This window comes from Agelaius tricolor, unplaced genomic scaffold (genome assembly GCF_023055355.1).
Source record: "Agelaius tricolor isolate 1412-34295 unplaced genomic scaffold, bAgeTri1.0.p SCAF_1, whole genome shotgun sequence".
Classification (NCBI taxonomy): Eukaryota; Metazoa; Chordata; class Aves; order Passeriformes; family Icteridae; genus Agelaius; species Agelaius tricolor.
In genome coordinates, this window is record NW_027269261.1 from 14,861,919 (window position 1) to 14,875,372 (window position 13,454).

A 13,454-nucleotide genomic window follows, 5' to 3' on the forward strand; every position below is an offset into this window, starting at 1 on the left:
CTTTTAGGATTTCAAAAGTGCCAAAGTATAAACCTCCCCCAGTTTCCAGATCGTGTAAAACCCAGTGAAAGACTGGATCATTAAAGTGTCTTGTGATGAACTGTGCAGAAGAATGATTGAATTGGTGCCTCGTGAGAGGCAATTAGCATTTAAGTAAGGAAAAGAATCCCTGTGTGTGATGGGTGCGGCGCTGAGAGTTTTCATGGGAGAATTGATGAAACAGTTTCCTTCAGCAGTTGGTTAAGAAAGCTTTGTTGTTTGGGAGAAATACAACTGTAAGAATTGAAAAGCATTTAATTTGGAGACAGTTTTGTTCGTTTTTGTAAATAACTTCTGAAATTTAGCAGCTGCTTCATCTTAAGCACACTCAGAAGAGTTAGTCTTGAGACTGAATTGACCAAATCCCTTCAATTGTAAGCCAGCTATCTGGATCAAATGAGCAAGAAATCTTGACTTGTGGCTGTGAATGACTAATTTCACCATAAAAGGGTAATTCCCCGAGGCTCAGTGGTTTACGAACCGGCCGACGACCTGCGTATGGGTATGGGATTTACAGGAGAGTTCACGGTGTGGATGAAGGTTTGTGTGCCCCCCGAGGTGTACGTGCTGTGGGATGTGCAGGCTCCTGCCCGATCCTGCTGGATCCCGGGAGCAGCCCGCGGGATCCCGGGGCGGTTCGGAGGCTGGAGCGGTGTCTGTGCTCCCAGCCTTGTGCTGGTGTAGCTGTTCGTGCATCTGGGTGGTGAACTGAATTGAGGAACTAAGCGAGTTGAGAAATAACCTCTTCTGTTTGCCTGTCTTCAGGGTTATACATAATGTAACACAGTGAGCCACGCAAATGTGAGAATTCATGGCCTGGGAAAGGGTGGAATCCTTTTAACTGAGTTTAAGGAGAGCTGCTGCTGAATGCCCAACTGAATCCTGAATGTAGTGCTGGTTTATCTCACTTGAGCAATTATATTTTTCAATCTCATATTTGAAAGTTAGACATTGCTAATAGGAAGCTGTCTTTGGGATGGAAATTGTTGTTGCAAACTTATTGTCGATCTGCTTTTGAATAAAAACAATTAAAAACAATTAAAACCCATGCAGAGCAGCCTTAAATTGATTACTGAAACCACTCTCAAGCTTTGTGGATGCTCACTTTGGTGTGCAGGTAACAGGTACAGAAGGTGCTACTCGGATGTAAAGTTCTAATGGGGTTAGATGCTTATCTGCTGTTAACAAAACCGGAGTTAGCTGCCTAGCCGGCTTAAAGCTCCTTTACAAAATCCTCCTGATACTTATATGCATCTTTAGCTGCCTAAAGCTGCTGGAGAAATTGTTCCCTTTTCCATAAACTTGGTGGGCTGGAACGAGATCTGTATCTTATGTTTTACAGCTTTGAAGGAAGATAATGAACTTCTATGATTACAACTCGACTGATTTTTCTGAACTTTAAATGAATTATTCAGAAAGATGAAGAACTTTTCCTGTAAATGTTAATTACACCTGAAACCAAAACCACTTGAAGGCAAAAATATTTTTCACGTATTTGCATTTTAAAATAGTAGGTTTTTGTGTTCTTCAATGCGTGTTTAGCTCCACACAGTACTGTAGTTTCAGAGGCAGATCCCAGAATTCTGAGATGAATATTCTCAGTATGAATTTGGTTTGAATTGACTTCTGAGTAACCACATAGCACTGGCAGGGAATATGGCTGGGAATTTTACCCTCCCAGTTGTGTATCCCATCACACAAAGGCAGCAGTTTGGGGACGTCAAATTGAAAACCAGCGTTTATTTTTAACCCAAAAGGACAGTGGTAACCAGGGGTAGGTGTTGACTTCATCCGCTGTTCCAAGTTACACTGTTCCTGCTTTTGAAACATAGTTTTTAGTAGTGTGTTTTATGTCTACGGCGGGCAAGAACACAGAGCAGAGGTAGAATTTTGATGGCCTGAGGTATGGTGCTTAAAGGATGATTTTGTTAGTTGACTAAATAATGATTGCTCTCTGTGCAGACATAAAGGTGGTTGGAATATAGTTAAGGCAGGATTAATTACTGGTTTTATCTTAAAACTGGAAAAGATCAGGAGCAGATGAGTTGTCTTGTTTGTGGAAATTATGGTTATCTGCATTTTGCGTAGGTTTCTAAATGATGAGTTGTATTTCAAATACAGCACAAAAGTAGGAAGTAAGAGAGTGTCTGTCCTGCAGACTTCTCTCTTTAATGCCTGCTGAAAGCATCAGTCAGGTTTGCAGTGTGTTATAGCCATTCTTTCTCACCAGAACTAGCACTGATCCAAGCGCTGGGTGTCTGCCAGGAAGGTGCTTCCTTATCCACTTCCTTGGCTTTCTAGTAATTACGGGCAGATAAGGTGCAGCTGAAAGGAATCCCACAGCAAACAGCAGGCGTGGGTGGGTCACGCTGGGCCAGTCACTGCCCCTGACCTGGGTACAGAAAGGGCCAGAAAAATTCGGGCCCGGGGTGCACCCTGTAGTGGAATGGGTGGCCCAGACTCGGAATGGGTGTCCCAGGCTCTCTGTGCCTCTGGGGCAGCAGTGCGGGTTGTGTCGGGCCCTGCCCGAGGGAGCTCTGGATGAAGGTGGGAAGCAGCAGCAGCAGTGTGCTGGTACACGAAAGCTGAGGCTGGTGGCAGATGGGCTCTGCTGTGGCCTGGGCTGTGCGAGCCTTCCCTCTTCTCCTGCACCACTCCTGGTGTTTGTGCAGCACATCAGCGGGTGATGGGAGCTGGCTGAACGCTAATTGCTGCTTTGTTGTCGGCTCTTTATCGTCCTCCAGCTAACTGAAATGATTCACCACAATCAAATCAGTGCAAAGGTAAATGGGACTGTGCAGTTTATGCAGGGGAAGGAATAAATTACAGGAATGAGTCAGCTGTGACTGAAACTGTTTTAAACTGCCATGGAATTGTGCTCCCCAACTTCTAATTGATGTGATGAATGACAATTAATTTTGTTCCAAGAAATATTTCTCTGCTGACACTTGGTTAAACCCCTTCTCTTGATTCTTTATAATTTACTGTTCCTTCAAGCTGATGCCTGTCAAATGAAAACTAAAATTCTTCTTAAAGGAGAAGCTGGCAGCTCTAGGTTATTCCTAACAAATTTACAACATCATCATTCTCAAGCTTGAACTGACCTTAGAATGGCATGGGAATTTTCTGTATTAACCAATTGGGAAAAACAGGTCATATCTGCTACCACAGGCTCTCAACTACTGGCATATTAAACTTTAATATTCATTTTTATAGTGAGTTGAGATCTTACGCTTGGTTGTCAGTGTGAAATCTAAATTACTGGGAAAAAAAAAAACAAGACCAACAACCCAAACTATTTTTACTGTTAAACAAAGAAACCAAACCTTTTTCATCACAAGTCTTTTGTTGGTTTGGGTTTGGTTTTTTTTATGAGCAGTTAGGAACACCTTCATAGCTGTGTAGTGTGGCTGCAGGCATGCCAGTGCAGAATGGTAATGTTAGCATGATGTACTAATTTATTGAGACACTGCCATTGTTTAAATTGACTTATGGAGGTGTGGTGTACATGTGCAGCTACATTGCTTGTTCATCCCTATGGAAAACCATGACCAAACTCAAGTAGTCTATACCAGTAGAAAAATTGGAATATCCATTAAACCTGGGATTGAGTTTACGGAATATTTTTCATAATGGCCTTTTCTTGCATATGCCTTGATCTTCTATAGAAACACAAGAATTCAAATATGCAACTGAACATTCTTTCAGCCAATACAAGGATTTAATTTTAACAGGTTAAAAGAAAGTATTTAGGTCTAACTTGCAGTGAATTCAGTAGGTGTACCATATTTAAATATTTTCTCAATCAAACCCAGAGCTTTTGTGAGAGACACCTGCAAATAACTTAAAAGACAGATAGGGTTGGGATAATCTGATGATTTACTGGTAGCTGACTTATTTAAAAATGGCTGAAAAAATAGATGACTCTGGTTGAAAGTTTGTGGTTGGAAGAGTTCAGTTAGAGACAGTGGTGAGCCAATGGTATCTCTTCCTTCTCTAAGTGTTCTGTCAAGCAGAAATTTCACATATGGTGATTTTAAAGAAGTTAAAAGTAAGTTTTTACTGTTGAATGACTTTGTAAAGATAACTCGATGCAGACTCTGTGGGTGTTGCTGCAGTATTTCTAAGCACCAATATAAAGTCAACAAAACTTCTGTTTCATAGATGTTATTTTAAATAGCACACCTTAAAAGGCAATGTTCTGGTAGCTTCTCTTTTCTGCTGAAGGAGCTAGGGGTAGGGGAAGACCTGAAATTAGTCCACATGGTGGCAGGAAACATAGTAAAACTTACTGTGAAGATTCTGGAATTCTGCTTCTCTTAGCATTCAGCAGTAAATGAAAGAATTCTTTAGTCTTTTAATAGCACAGTTGAAAGCTGACATCAGAGGTGTGGGGCACAAATCAAGTAGGTATTAGAGAGAGGGATTTTGGAGTTCTTATGAAGCTGAATGCAGTCGGGATTTCCCCACCGGTTTGTAGCAGCTTTTGACAAGTTAACTTCTGGAGTTTGACCGGAATGTGACTGCTCCGAGCAATGTGAGTTATCTGATCGCTTGGAGAAGCAAGACTCAGGACAACAAAACCCTGCTGCCGTGCAGGTGGTAGCAGTGTGAGAGATGCAAAGGCAGTGCTCACAGAGCCCACCGATGGCTGCAGGGGCTGTCTGCCCTGCTCCTGCAGCAGCTGCCTTCAGCCGGCATCTGCTGGCAGGCTTGTAGGATGATGCTCTCACCTAATGAAGGCTGACTGGCTCAGGGAGGCTCTGTGCAGGAATGTGGTCACTTGTGGCTGGGGCTGGAGAGGAGCCCTGCTGGAACATGTCTCCTCTGCTCGGTTGTGGCTGTGACTTGGGTGAGGTCAGAGCCTGCAAGTGGAGTCTTGCTTTGCTCTTGCACTCCCGAGCCATCCCTTGTGTGGGGTGCACGATGACTTCATGGTCTTTGTGCAGAATGGCTTACACCTCATACCAAAATCCACTGATATATAACTCTAAAAAAAATAATCTCCACTTAATTTTTAGAGCTAAATTAAAGTACTAAATTATTTCTTTTTGATGTCATTACTATCGTATCAAAAATGACCAGATAGAAGGGGAAGGACTGACTGATGAAAGTGCATAGTGTAGCTTGTATGGCAAATGTATATAGAGTAAATAATGTCATATATTTTTAATTAATAATTAGTGCTTTCTGAGGGTTCCTCTCTTGTGTGGTAATAGAATAGTGAGTTCTTAGTGTCGGGAAAAATTGAGGAACCAGGATAATTCACAGAAGTTGAAAATATAGAGAGATTCAAAAAAATGGTTGGACAAAGTGAGACTAGGTTCAATTACATAAGTAAACATTGCTCAAATGCAAGTCTGGCCCTCTAAAACTTTATTACAGAAAACCAGAGGAGCACTACTGGAGAAATGACTCACTACCACTGGTGCTCTTGGGCGTGTATGTGGTAGGGGGGTTGGTAGGGTTGTTGGTTTTTTTGGTGTTGCTTTTGAGGGGTTTTTGAGCAAAAATATGCTGAAGATAACTAGTGGGAGACAGAACGTGAAGTTACTTTGGCCTTTATTCAAACTCTTTTTAGTTCTTTATGCCTTGGGCTGTGTTTTAGGAAAATATATGCACATCCTTCCCTAGTCTTGCTATATTTACTTGGATCTTGAAATTCCATGCCTGAGTTTCACTGGTGTCCTTTGGTATTAAAATACTGGAAGACTGGAATTTCTCCCAAATAAATAATATGCTCAAAGATGTCTCAAAGCAGGTATATGCAAATAATTAAAAGTAATGTTAAAACAAGCATCAGCTGCCCTGGAATTTCAGTGCAGCTGTTCAAGCTCTGAGTGTGTGCTGCTATCGTGGTTACTTTCCTGCAGCTGGAACATTGTTTCAGGCTGTCTTGGTTGGAGAATGCAGAAAACATTGACTGTTTCCAGTGGTAACCACTGTGTGAGACCGGCTTCTGCAGAAGGGCAACACGGGTATCTGTTCAATATTCTCCCATTCTTAAGGTTTTCTTAATTACTGTCCTATGAAAGGGGATTTGTGTAAAATTCTGAGGGGGGAAAAGAGCTTTGATGGTGTGCAGTTAGAAAATAAACAGCGTTCAAGTTATTCAAAGCTGGAAACAGCACGGGCTCCTTACAACAGCCCTGGGTTCTCAACATCCTCTCGCTCCAAAACTGCTGTTGCTCAGTCCAGAAATCTCTTGACTCACTGAACAGAGCTGAGCTATTAGACAACTGATTCATCTCACAGGAGGTTTAGAAGGACTCCATATGGCTTGTGATGTGTTAAGTAGCTAAACCAGTTAATTTCAGAAGCAGCAGTGTCACTACTGCACGTGCTGCTGCCGGCACTGTCAGAAGCGGTGCTGCATGTACAGCTGCTGCAAGGGATAGCAGGCCCTAAATTGAAGTTATATGGGAACATCCAAGTCTGCCCAGTTACAGTCTCTGCAAAGAGAGAAGGGTGGTGATGTCTGTTAGATACCTGAATTGCAGCTTGGCTTTGCCAGATTTCTGATAGATTAGTCCTGGACCAGTAGGGTGGTAGGTGTGATACCTGCAGGTCATAGGGATTATCTTATCTTTTGTCAGCCCCAGTAAGTAAATGGGCTTGTAATTCTTGGGTTTGGCAGTCAGATAATGTAGATGTGGTACTCAGCCCACTTAGAAAATACAGCCTAACTCCTGCCCTCAGAAGGGTATTTACAGTGAAAGGCCATGGCTTCTGTAAGACTCTGGAGGTGAAAAAGTTGGGTGTTTTACCTGGGGCTTTTACATCAGATGATTAGATTGGTTCAGCTGCTTGTGGATCTACAGCCTGGAACAGGGTAGAGCCTGTGAGTATTTGCTTGTGGTGGTGATACCATTTACTGTGCTTTGTGAGATGGAGCTACTGTCACCATTTACTGTGCTTTGTGAGATGGAACCACTGTCACCTCACCAGACTTGTACCTCTTCTGCTGAAAAGCTCCACCAAGTCCAACAGTAAATGGGGATTTTCCTGCCCAGGATCCCTGTCTCATTTGCTGCAGGGGATTGCAGTCATAGTGGACTGAAGGATTTTGTTAAGTGTTTGAAATAAATTCTTTGTAAATGGTGTCTCATTGTGTCAGAAGAGTCCCAGGTCAAGTATCCAGATGCCTTAGAAGTGTTGAATACTCTCAGCTTGGTAAGCTGGGGGCTGTGACAGCTGAGTTGTGTGGTGCTGCATATCCTGGAAAATCAATCTTTGATTGAGCTCTTGTTTGTTGGCTGTTCCTTGGAGGGAGCAGTCACCCTGTTGTCTCTGGGGTCCCGAGATCATAGATCAGATACCACCTCATTTGTTGCTTAGGGGGGAGTGCTGTTCAGGACAGGGCAGATAAGCCCTGATGTTCATGCTGAGCTCTGTGGAGCAGCACAAAACAGGGGACTGCTCCTTCTCCAGTATTTTTGTGTCTAATGAAAGATAAGTTTAGAAAACCAGTGTATTTATCTGGTTTTAGTGGCACTTAAAGAGGAAGATAAAGTTTCTTTGAAGTCTATGTGACCAAACCCAGTGCTTTCTGAACAGTTCATCCGTTTATCTTAAATGATGGCACTGACCACAAGTATGGTTTTGTCTTTGAGGTATAGAGGAAAACTACTTTAAAATTAGGACAGAAACTTCGTAGCTGACTGAGAGTAGAATATGAAATAAAGTAGATCTGGCCTGAGCTTATACACAGATAAATACACAGATGGTACTTGAGGAAGCACAGGCATTTTTCTGAGAGACCATGTTTTCTAGGATTTGGATTTGGATTTAGATTTCAGTTCCAGAAAAACAGCCACACACCCCCTTTTGGATTTAATAATGGCTGTGGATCAAATAAGAGAAAAAAGATTACTGATTATTTCTTGATGCTTTCTTCCTAAATTTTTAGAAGTTTAGTGTTTACCTTGTTGAGGAGTAAAACAAAGTAAGACTGATGAAACCATAAGAGACCAAGGGTCAGTGTAGTTCAGGTGTCTGGGGATGGCTGAAAAAAAGAGAACAGCAGCAAGTACAAGGTGTACTTCTCAGTCTGCCTCCCTGTCTGCTGTTGCTCTGTGACCTCAGGGCCTGAGGCAGTGCTCACAGCTGGGCTTCCAGCAGTCAGTACAAATTCTTTATTACATTAGGTTTTTTCTGATCTTCCAATAATCATTTATATTCCTGGCACATGAAAGCGTCTTTGACAGTGGGTTCTGTATGTGACTTCAGCACAGTCTTTGTAACCTTCTTATTCATTCTGAATTATTTGTGGAGCTTGTACACTGATGTACCCCAGGGCTAGTAAACAGTTTGGTAGGCACTGCTCTAGAGGAACAGACTGTTTTCATGCTCCTTGTACTGGATGCCTTGCATTCTGCCAGCTGTGGAAGAAAGCGGGATTGATCCATTTTCTCCCCCAGTAAAAACTGAAGATGGATCATGGAACTTTTTGTATGACAAAGATGTACACATACTGTTCCAAGTCTTGCATATATGGGAGACCTCTCCTTTTTTTATTTCTTTTCAGGGCTTTTTCCTTCCTAGTAATAATTACACTTCTACTTTCATTTACTGTTTGAATTCCTTTTTTCCAGTTGGAAGGGGAAAAAAATTCCTAGTTCTTGTTCTCTTCTGTCTGAATATCAGCAATGCAGCTGGCAAGTTTTGTCAGCCTTTCTTCCAAGGAACAGCTAAGTGAAATTGTCAGAAAACTGATTGTGTGCTTTAAAACTTGGCTCTGCCCGTTAGGTAGTTGGAAGGTGTGAGAGTGCAAGTATAAAAGCTTGAAACCTAATTTAAAAATAACTGACCTTATCATATAGCAATTTATTCTATACCCTTCAGCTCACCTTACTAGCAGGAAAAAAAAAAAAGTTTCTCAGTCTGCCAAGCTAAGGGCTCAGATTCTAATTATTATACAGTCAAGTGTTTAAAGGGGATCTAAATGAGAAGCAGAAACTGCTGGCTAATTTAGACTCACCATGAAAAGCTGTGTAATTTTCCTAAGCTGCAAATGGAAACTTCACTTTGTACCAGCTTGGTGATGAAACCACAAACCATATGTGTGTGTATTAAAGACAGATCAGCTTTTGCTTCTTCGAGGGTGTAGGTAACCTTGGTTTTTAGGCTACTAACTTGCATTTGAAAGTAGTTTGCATTTTTAATGAGATCAAGAACTTGCTGTGAAGAAAGCTAAAAATCTTTTTTTGAATTTATTTCTAGATATGAGAAATGAGTGTTGGACGCAGAAGATTAAAGCTGCTGGGAATTCTGATGATGGTAAACATTTTTATTTATGTGATTGTGGAAGTCTCGAAGAGCGGCAGCCAAGACAAGAATGTGAAAGGCCGTGTTGTTATACCACGTAGCAAATTCTGGAGGAAATACACTCCTCACAAAGCTTATTGGAACAAACAGCAACAGAAGCTTGAGCTGCTGTACAACCCTATTCTGTCCTTGCTTTCCAATATGACTGTGGAAGAGAACTTGGTTTCTAACCTGAGTGTCCTCAGTTCCTGTGACCCTGACCCCTTGGTGCACTCAGAGGTTAGTGACTTTGCAAACTTGCCAGAGAGATTCAAAGACTTCCTCCTCTATTTGAGGTGTAGAAATTACTCATTGCTAATGGATCAGCCAAACAAGTGTGAACAGAAACCTTTCCTGCTGCTGGCTATTAAGTCACTTATACCCCATTTTGATAGAAGACAAGCAATTAGGGAATCCTGGGGCAAGGAAATAGAATCAGGGGATGTGATAGTCAGAAGGGTCTTCTTACTTGGGCAGACCCCACCAGAGGATCATTTTCCTGACCTTTCACACATGATTAAATTTGAGAGTGACACCCACCATGACATTCTCCTCTGGAACTACAGAGACACTTTCTTCAACCTGACTCTGAAAGAGGTGCTGTTTCTGAAGTGGGTCAGCAGTAGCTGCGCAAATGTCCAGTTTATTTTTAAGGGTGATGATGATGTTTTTGTGAATACCAATCAGATCCTGGATTACTTGAAGAGCTTATCAAAGGAAAAAGCCAAAGACTTATTTATAGGTGACGTGATCAAAGATGCTGGACCTCACAGAGAGAAAAAATTGAAGTACTACATCCCAGAGAGCGTTTATGAAGGTTCGTATCCGCCGTACGCAGGAGGCGGTGGGTTCCTGTACTCTGGTGATCTGGCACTGAGACTGAATAATGCATCTGACCAGGTACTCCTCTACCCCATCGATGATGTTTATACTGGAATGTGCCTTCAGAAGCTTGGGCTTGCTCCGGAAAAACACAAAGGCTTCAAAACATTTGATATTGAAGAGAAATACAGAAATAACATCTGTTCCTACACAAACTTAATGTTAGTGCATAGTAGAAAACCTCAAGAAATGATTAAGATTTGGACACGCTTGCAAGACCCACATTTAAATTGTTAAAGTAATATGCATAAGTGTCTTAAGTCCAAAAAACTTTGCAAGTTTGGATCACTGAAGCTCTGTTTAATAGTTGAATTTTTGCTGTAAACTTTTTCCTGTACTTCTGAAATCGAGAGTAATACTAAAATTTGAAGGGATGGCTTGAAGACTTGGTCCTGACTTTTCCACTGGTGGTCCTGGTGGTCGTTATGTTTCAATATTGGTCTTAATTTTAAAAAAGACTTTGAGGTTATAACTAGCTGTCAGTGACTGGTTAGCTGTACTGGAAACAGAGATTGCCTACCACAATGCATCTTTCATCAATTGTGATGGTGGAAAATAATTTTCCCTTGAGTGGTGTTTGTGTGTGGAAACCACTGTAAATTGAAAATACACAAATTGGGGGAATGTAGTTTTACTTTTAGATGTGCTACGGTTACAAGACTTCAAATTTTGGTTTTTTTAAATTTTATTTACAGTTTTCAGTTCTTTTGCACCCTGGAACAGTATTTTTTTTCCTTCACTTATGATCCTTTGTGCAAAGTGTACACAGTGTCTGAAGGATTTACCCTTTTATTAGATGAAGCTTTTTATTTTTTTTTTTTTACAAAAAACCCCAAAATTCTGCTTGAAATGCCCCCTAAGAGCTCAATGTGTAAGGAAAAAGATGAGGTTTTTTCAGGGCTGGGCAGGTAGGGCTGCCCCTGCCTCAAGCCTACATACTGAAGCTGACTTATTGCTCATGTTATCTGTGTGGAAAGCTACTCTGGTCAATCCTTGTTTTCTGTTTGGGCACTAAATGTGATCAGGTAGCTTGATTTGCTGGAAATGACTGAAATTGCACATTGCTTCTCGAGAGCATGGTTTGGGTCTCCTGTAAAGCGCCGGTGAATCCAGAATTGTGCACATCCCAAGAGTTTCGAATTCCAAACCAAACGCTGAAGTTTGCATGAAGCCTCATGTAGAGTTCCATGTGTCCTCGAAACTCAGATCTTCTCTATTTCCACATCTTGCTTAGAAGAATTACTCTAAATAGTGGTCGCTTTCTTTGTATATGTAGAAGTGCCTGTCTATTTATTGTTAAGATTGAAGACCAAAACATTTTCTTAAATATATTTTGTGTAACATTTTATTTGTATAGTGTTGTCACTTGGATATTTAAATAGAGCATGATATTTTAAATCTGAGATGTGTAACGTGGTAAATAAAGCTAATTGTTATTTTTGAACTTGAAAAATAAAATGTGATTTAAATATTTCTGGTAATGCTTCATGTTGACTTGTAGAGGAGTTGCATTCTACATTTCAGAAGTTCAGAAACAAAAGGTTTCATTTGACAGATTTCTCTAAGCTTGTGTAGCAGACTATCAAGAAAATGTCACAGCTGTACCAATATTTATTAGGTGCTGGAATAGGTGCTGGACAACTCTGGTGAAAGCAAGGGCGACATTAAGTGCCTTGGGACAAACAGTAAGTACAGGAATAATTGTCTGTGCAATACCATTGCTGGTGCAATTGAAAGGAGTCAAGGAGTGGATTGAATGGCTGGCACTTGAATTGTTGATTGAAACAACTTGGCAGCAACAGCTCTTTTTTACTTTTTCACCTGCTTTCTTTTTCCTTCCTTTATCTGGAACAAATGGGGTGCTTTATTTGGGGAGGGGTGAGGTGTTCTGGTCTTCCACCTCTTTGTTCTTTGTAATGATCATGTTGACCCCAGCGTGAATAAAAGACAGGCTGTGCTCTGGTGTTGTGCTGTGAGGTTTGACCCTTGTGCTTTGTCATTCCTCATGGGAAGTGACACCTTTCTGAAAGAGCTGCAGGTTTTACACGAGTTACTTCCTACCCTATTTCTTTAAATATTCATGGGATTTTCCTCAAGATTTGGGCCAAGTGAAAAAAAATAAGTTATGCTGATGGTGAGAGATGCAAGGAGAGATTTAGTGTTAAGAGTCGTGGTGTGGGGGAAGGAGGAAGGGGGAGAGAGAAAAGGTGAGGCAGAGGTGAAAAGGAGGGCGCTGGGGGAGAGTGGATATGTGGAGGGGAAGGGAGAGGCAGAGACAAGTGAGCACTGACTAAAACTGCTGAGGTCTGTGGGAGGATCAAACACAAACAGAAGGATTGCAGCAAAAAGGGACAGGAAAAGAGCCCAGGAATTAAATCGTGTGAGTAAGATAGGGTGGAGTGCACATGTGATGTTAAGTGAAACGGGTGTGATTGGTGGAGTGCCAGCATTAATTATTTAATTTATACCTTTCCTGGCATCTGTGAGGTACAAACCAGGTCTCTTGCGTGGGACAGACCTGATAATAAGGAAAAACAGGCTGAGTGGCACCTGGGGAGGAGAAATGCTGTGAGAAAGCATTTCCCCAATTTCCCCACCCTCAGAAGGGACAGGAGGAAGGGCAGAGGACAAGGCTGAGTGGTGCTGGGGAGCCAAATAGGCAAAAGGTGCTGGGGGAGAAATCTGACAGACCACTTTTGTTTACTCCAAGTGTGGGGGAGCACTGATGGCTATGCCTGGTCCACTCCCACGGAGAAAGAGTTGTCTTGGCAAATAATTGGGAGTGTGTGGAGTGAAAAGTAAGGGGAATAAATAACAGAGATAAAGGAACAGAATGCATCCAAAAACACGATGGGAATGGGATCTGGAGACAGCTGGAACACAGAAGGTGAAAAGTCCTTAAAAAGTATGTGCAACAACCTGTAACTGCTGCATTCTACACATCTTTCTTAAATGCTGTTAAATACTTAAATTTCTGTTGTATTTTTTCTTAAAGGGAAGGAGTCTACTAAGATGAAGGCATGAGAAAATTTGAATACAATAGAAAGAATGGAATTTGGAAACTGAAATAAGATGTGTTTGGTTGAGACAGCTGAATGTGGATGCAGACTTTGTTCTTTGTTCTTCCCTGAATACAGTAGGGAAAATGAAGTGCTGCTATGATTAAATAATGCTGCATCAGGGTGAGCCATTAGAATCCATTAGCTTGTTTGTATAAAGGCTCAGGC

The 13,454-nt window shown here is 41.5% G+C and overlaps 1 protein-coding gene across 5 annotated transcripts in view; it reads left to right on the plus strand.

The window, feature by feature from the left end:
- The window catches only part of B3GNT2 (UDP-GlcNAc:betaGal beta-1,3-N-acetylglucosaminyltransferase 2), a 73,168-nt gene extending 61,470 nt beyond the window's left edge, over positions 1-11,698 (plus strand). For all 5 annotated transcript variants that reach the window (XM_071424266.1, XM_071424249.1, XM_071424243.1 and 2 more), the window contains exon 2: positions 9,262-11,698. In XM_071424266.1, coding sequence (XP_071280367.1) covers positions 9,271-10,464 — 1,194 coding nt within the window. In that variant the 5' untranslated portion in view covers positions 9,262-9,270 and the 3' untranslated portion in view covers positions 10,465-11,698. The remainder of the gene's footprint in view (positions 1-9,261) is intronic.
- Positions 11,699-13,454: the final 1,756 nt, after the last annotated feature.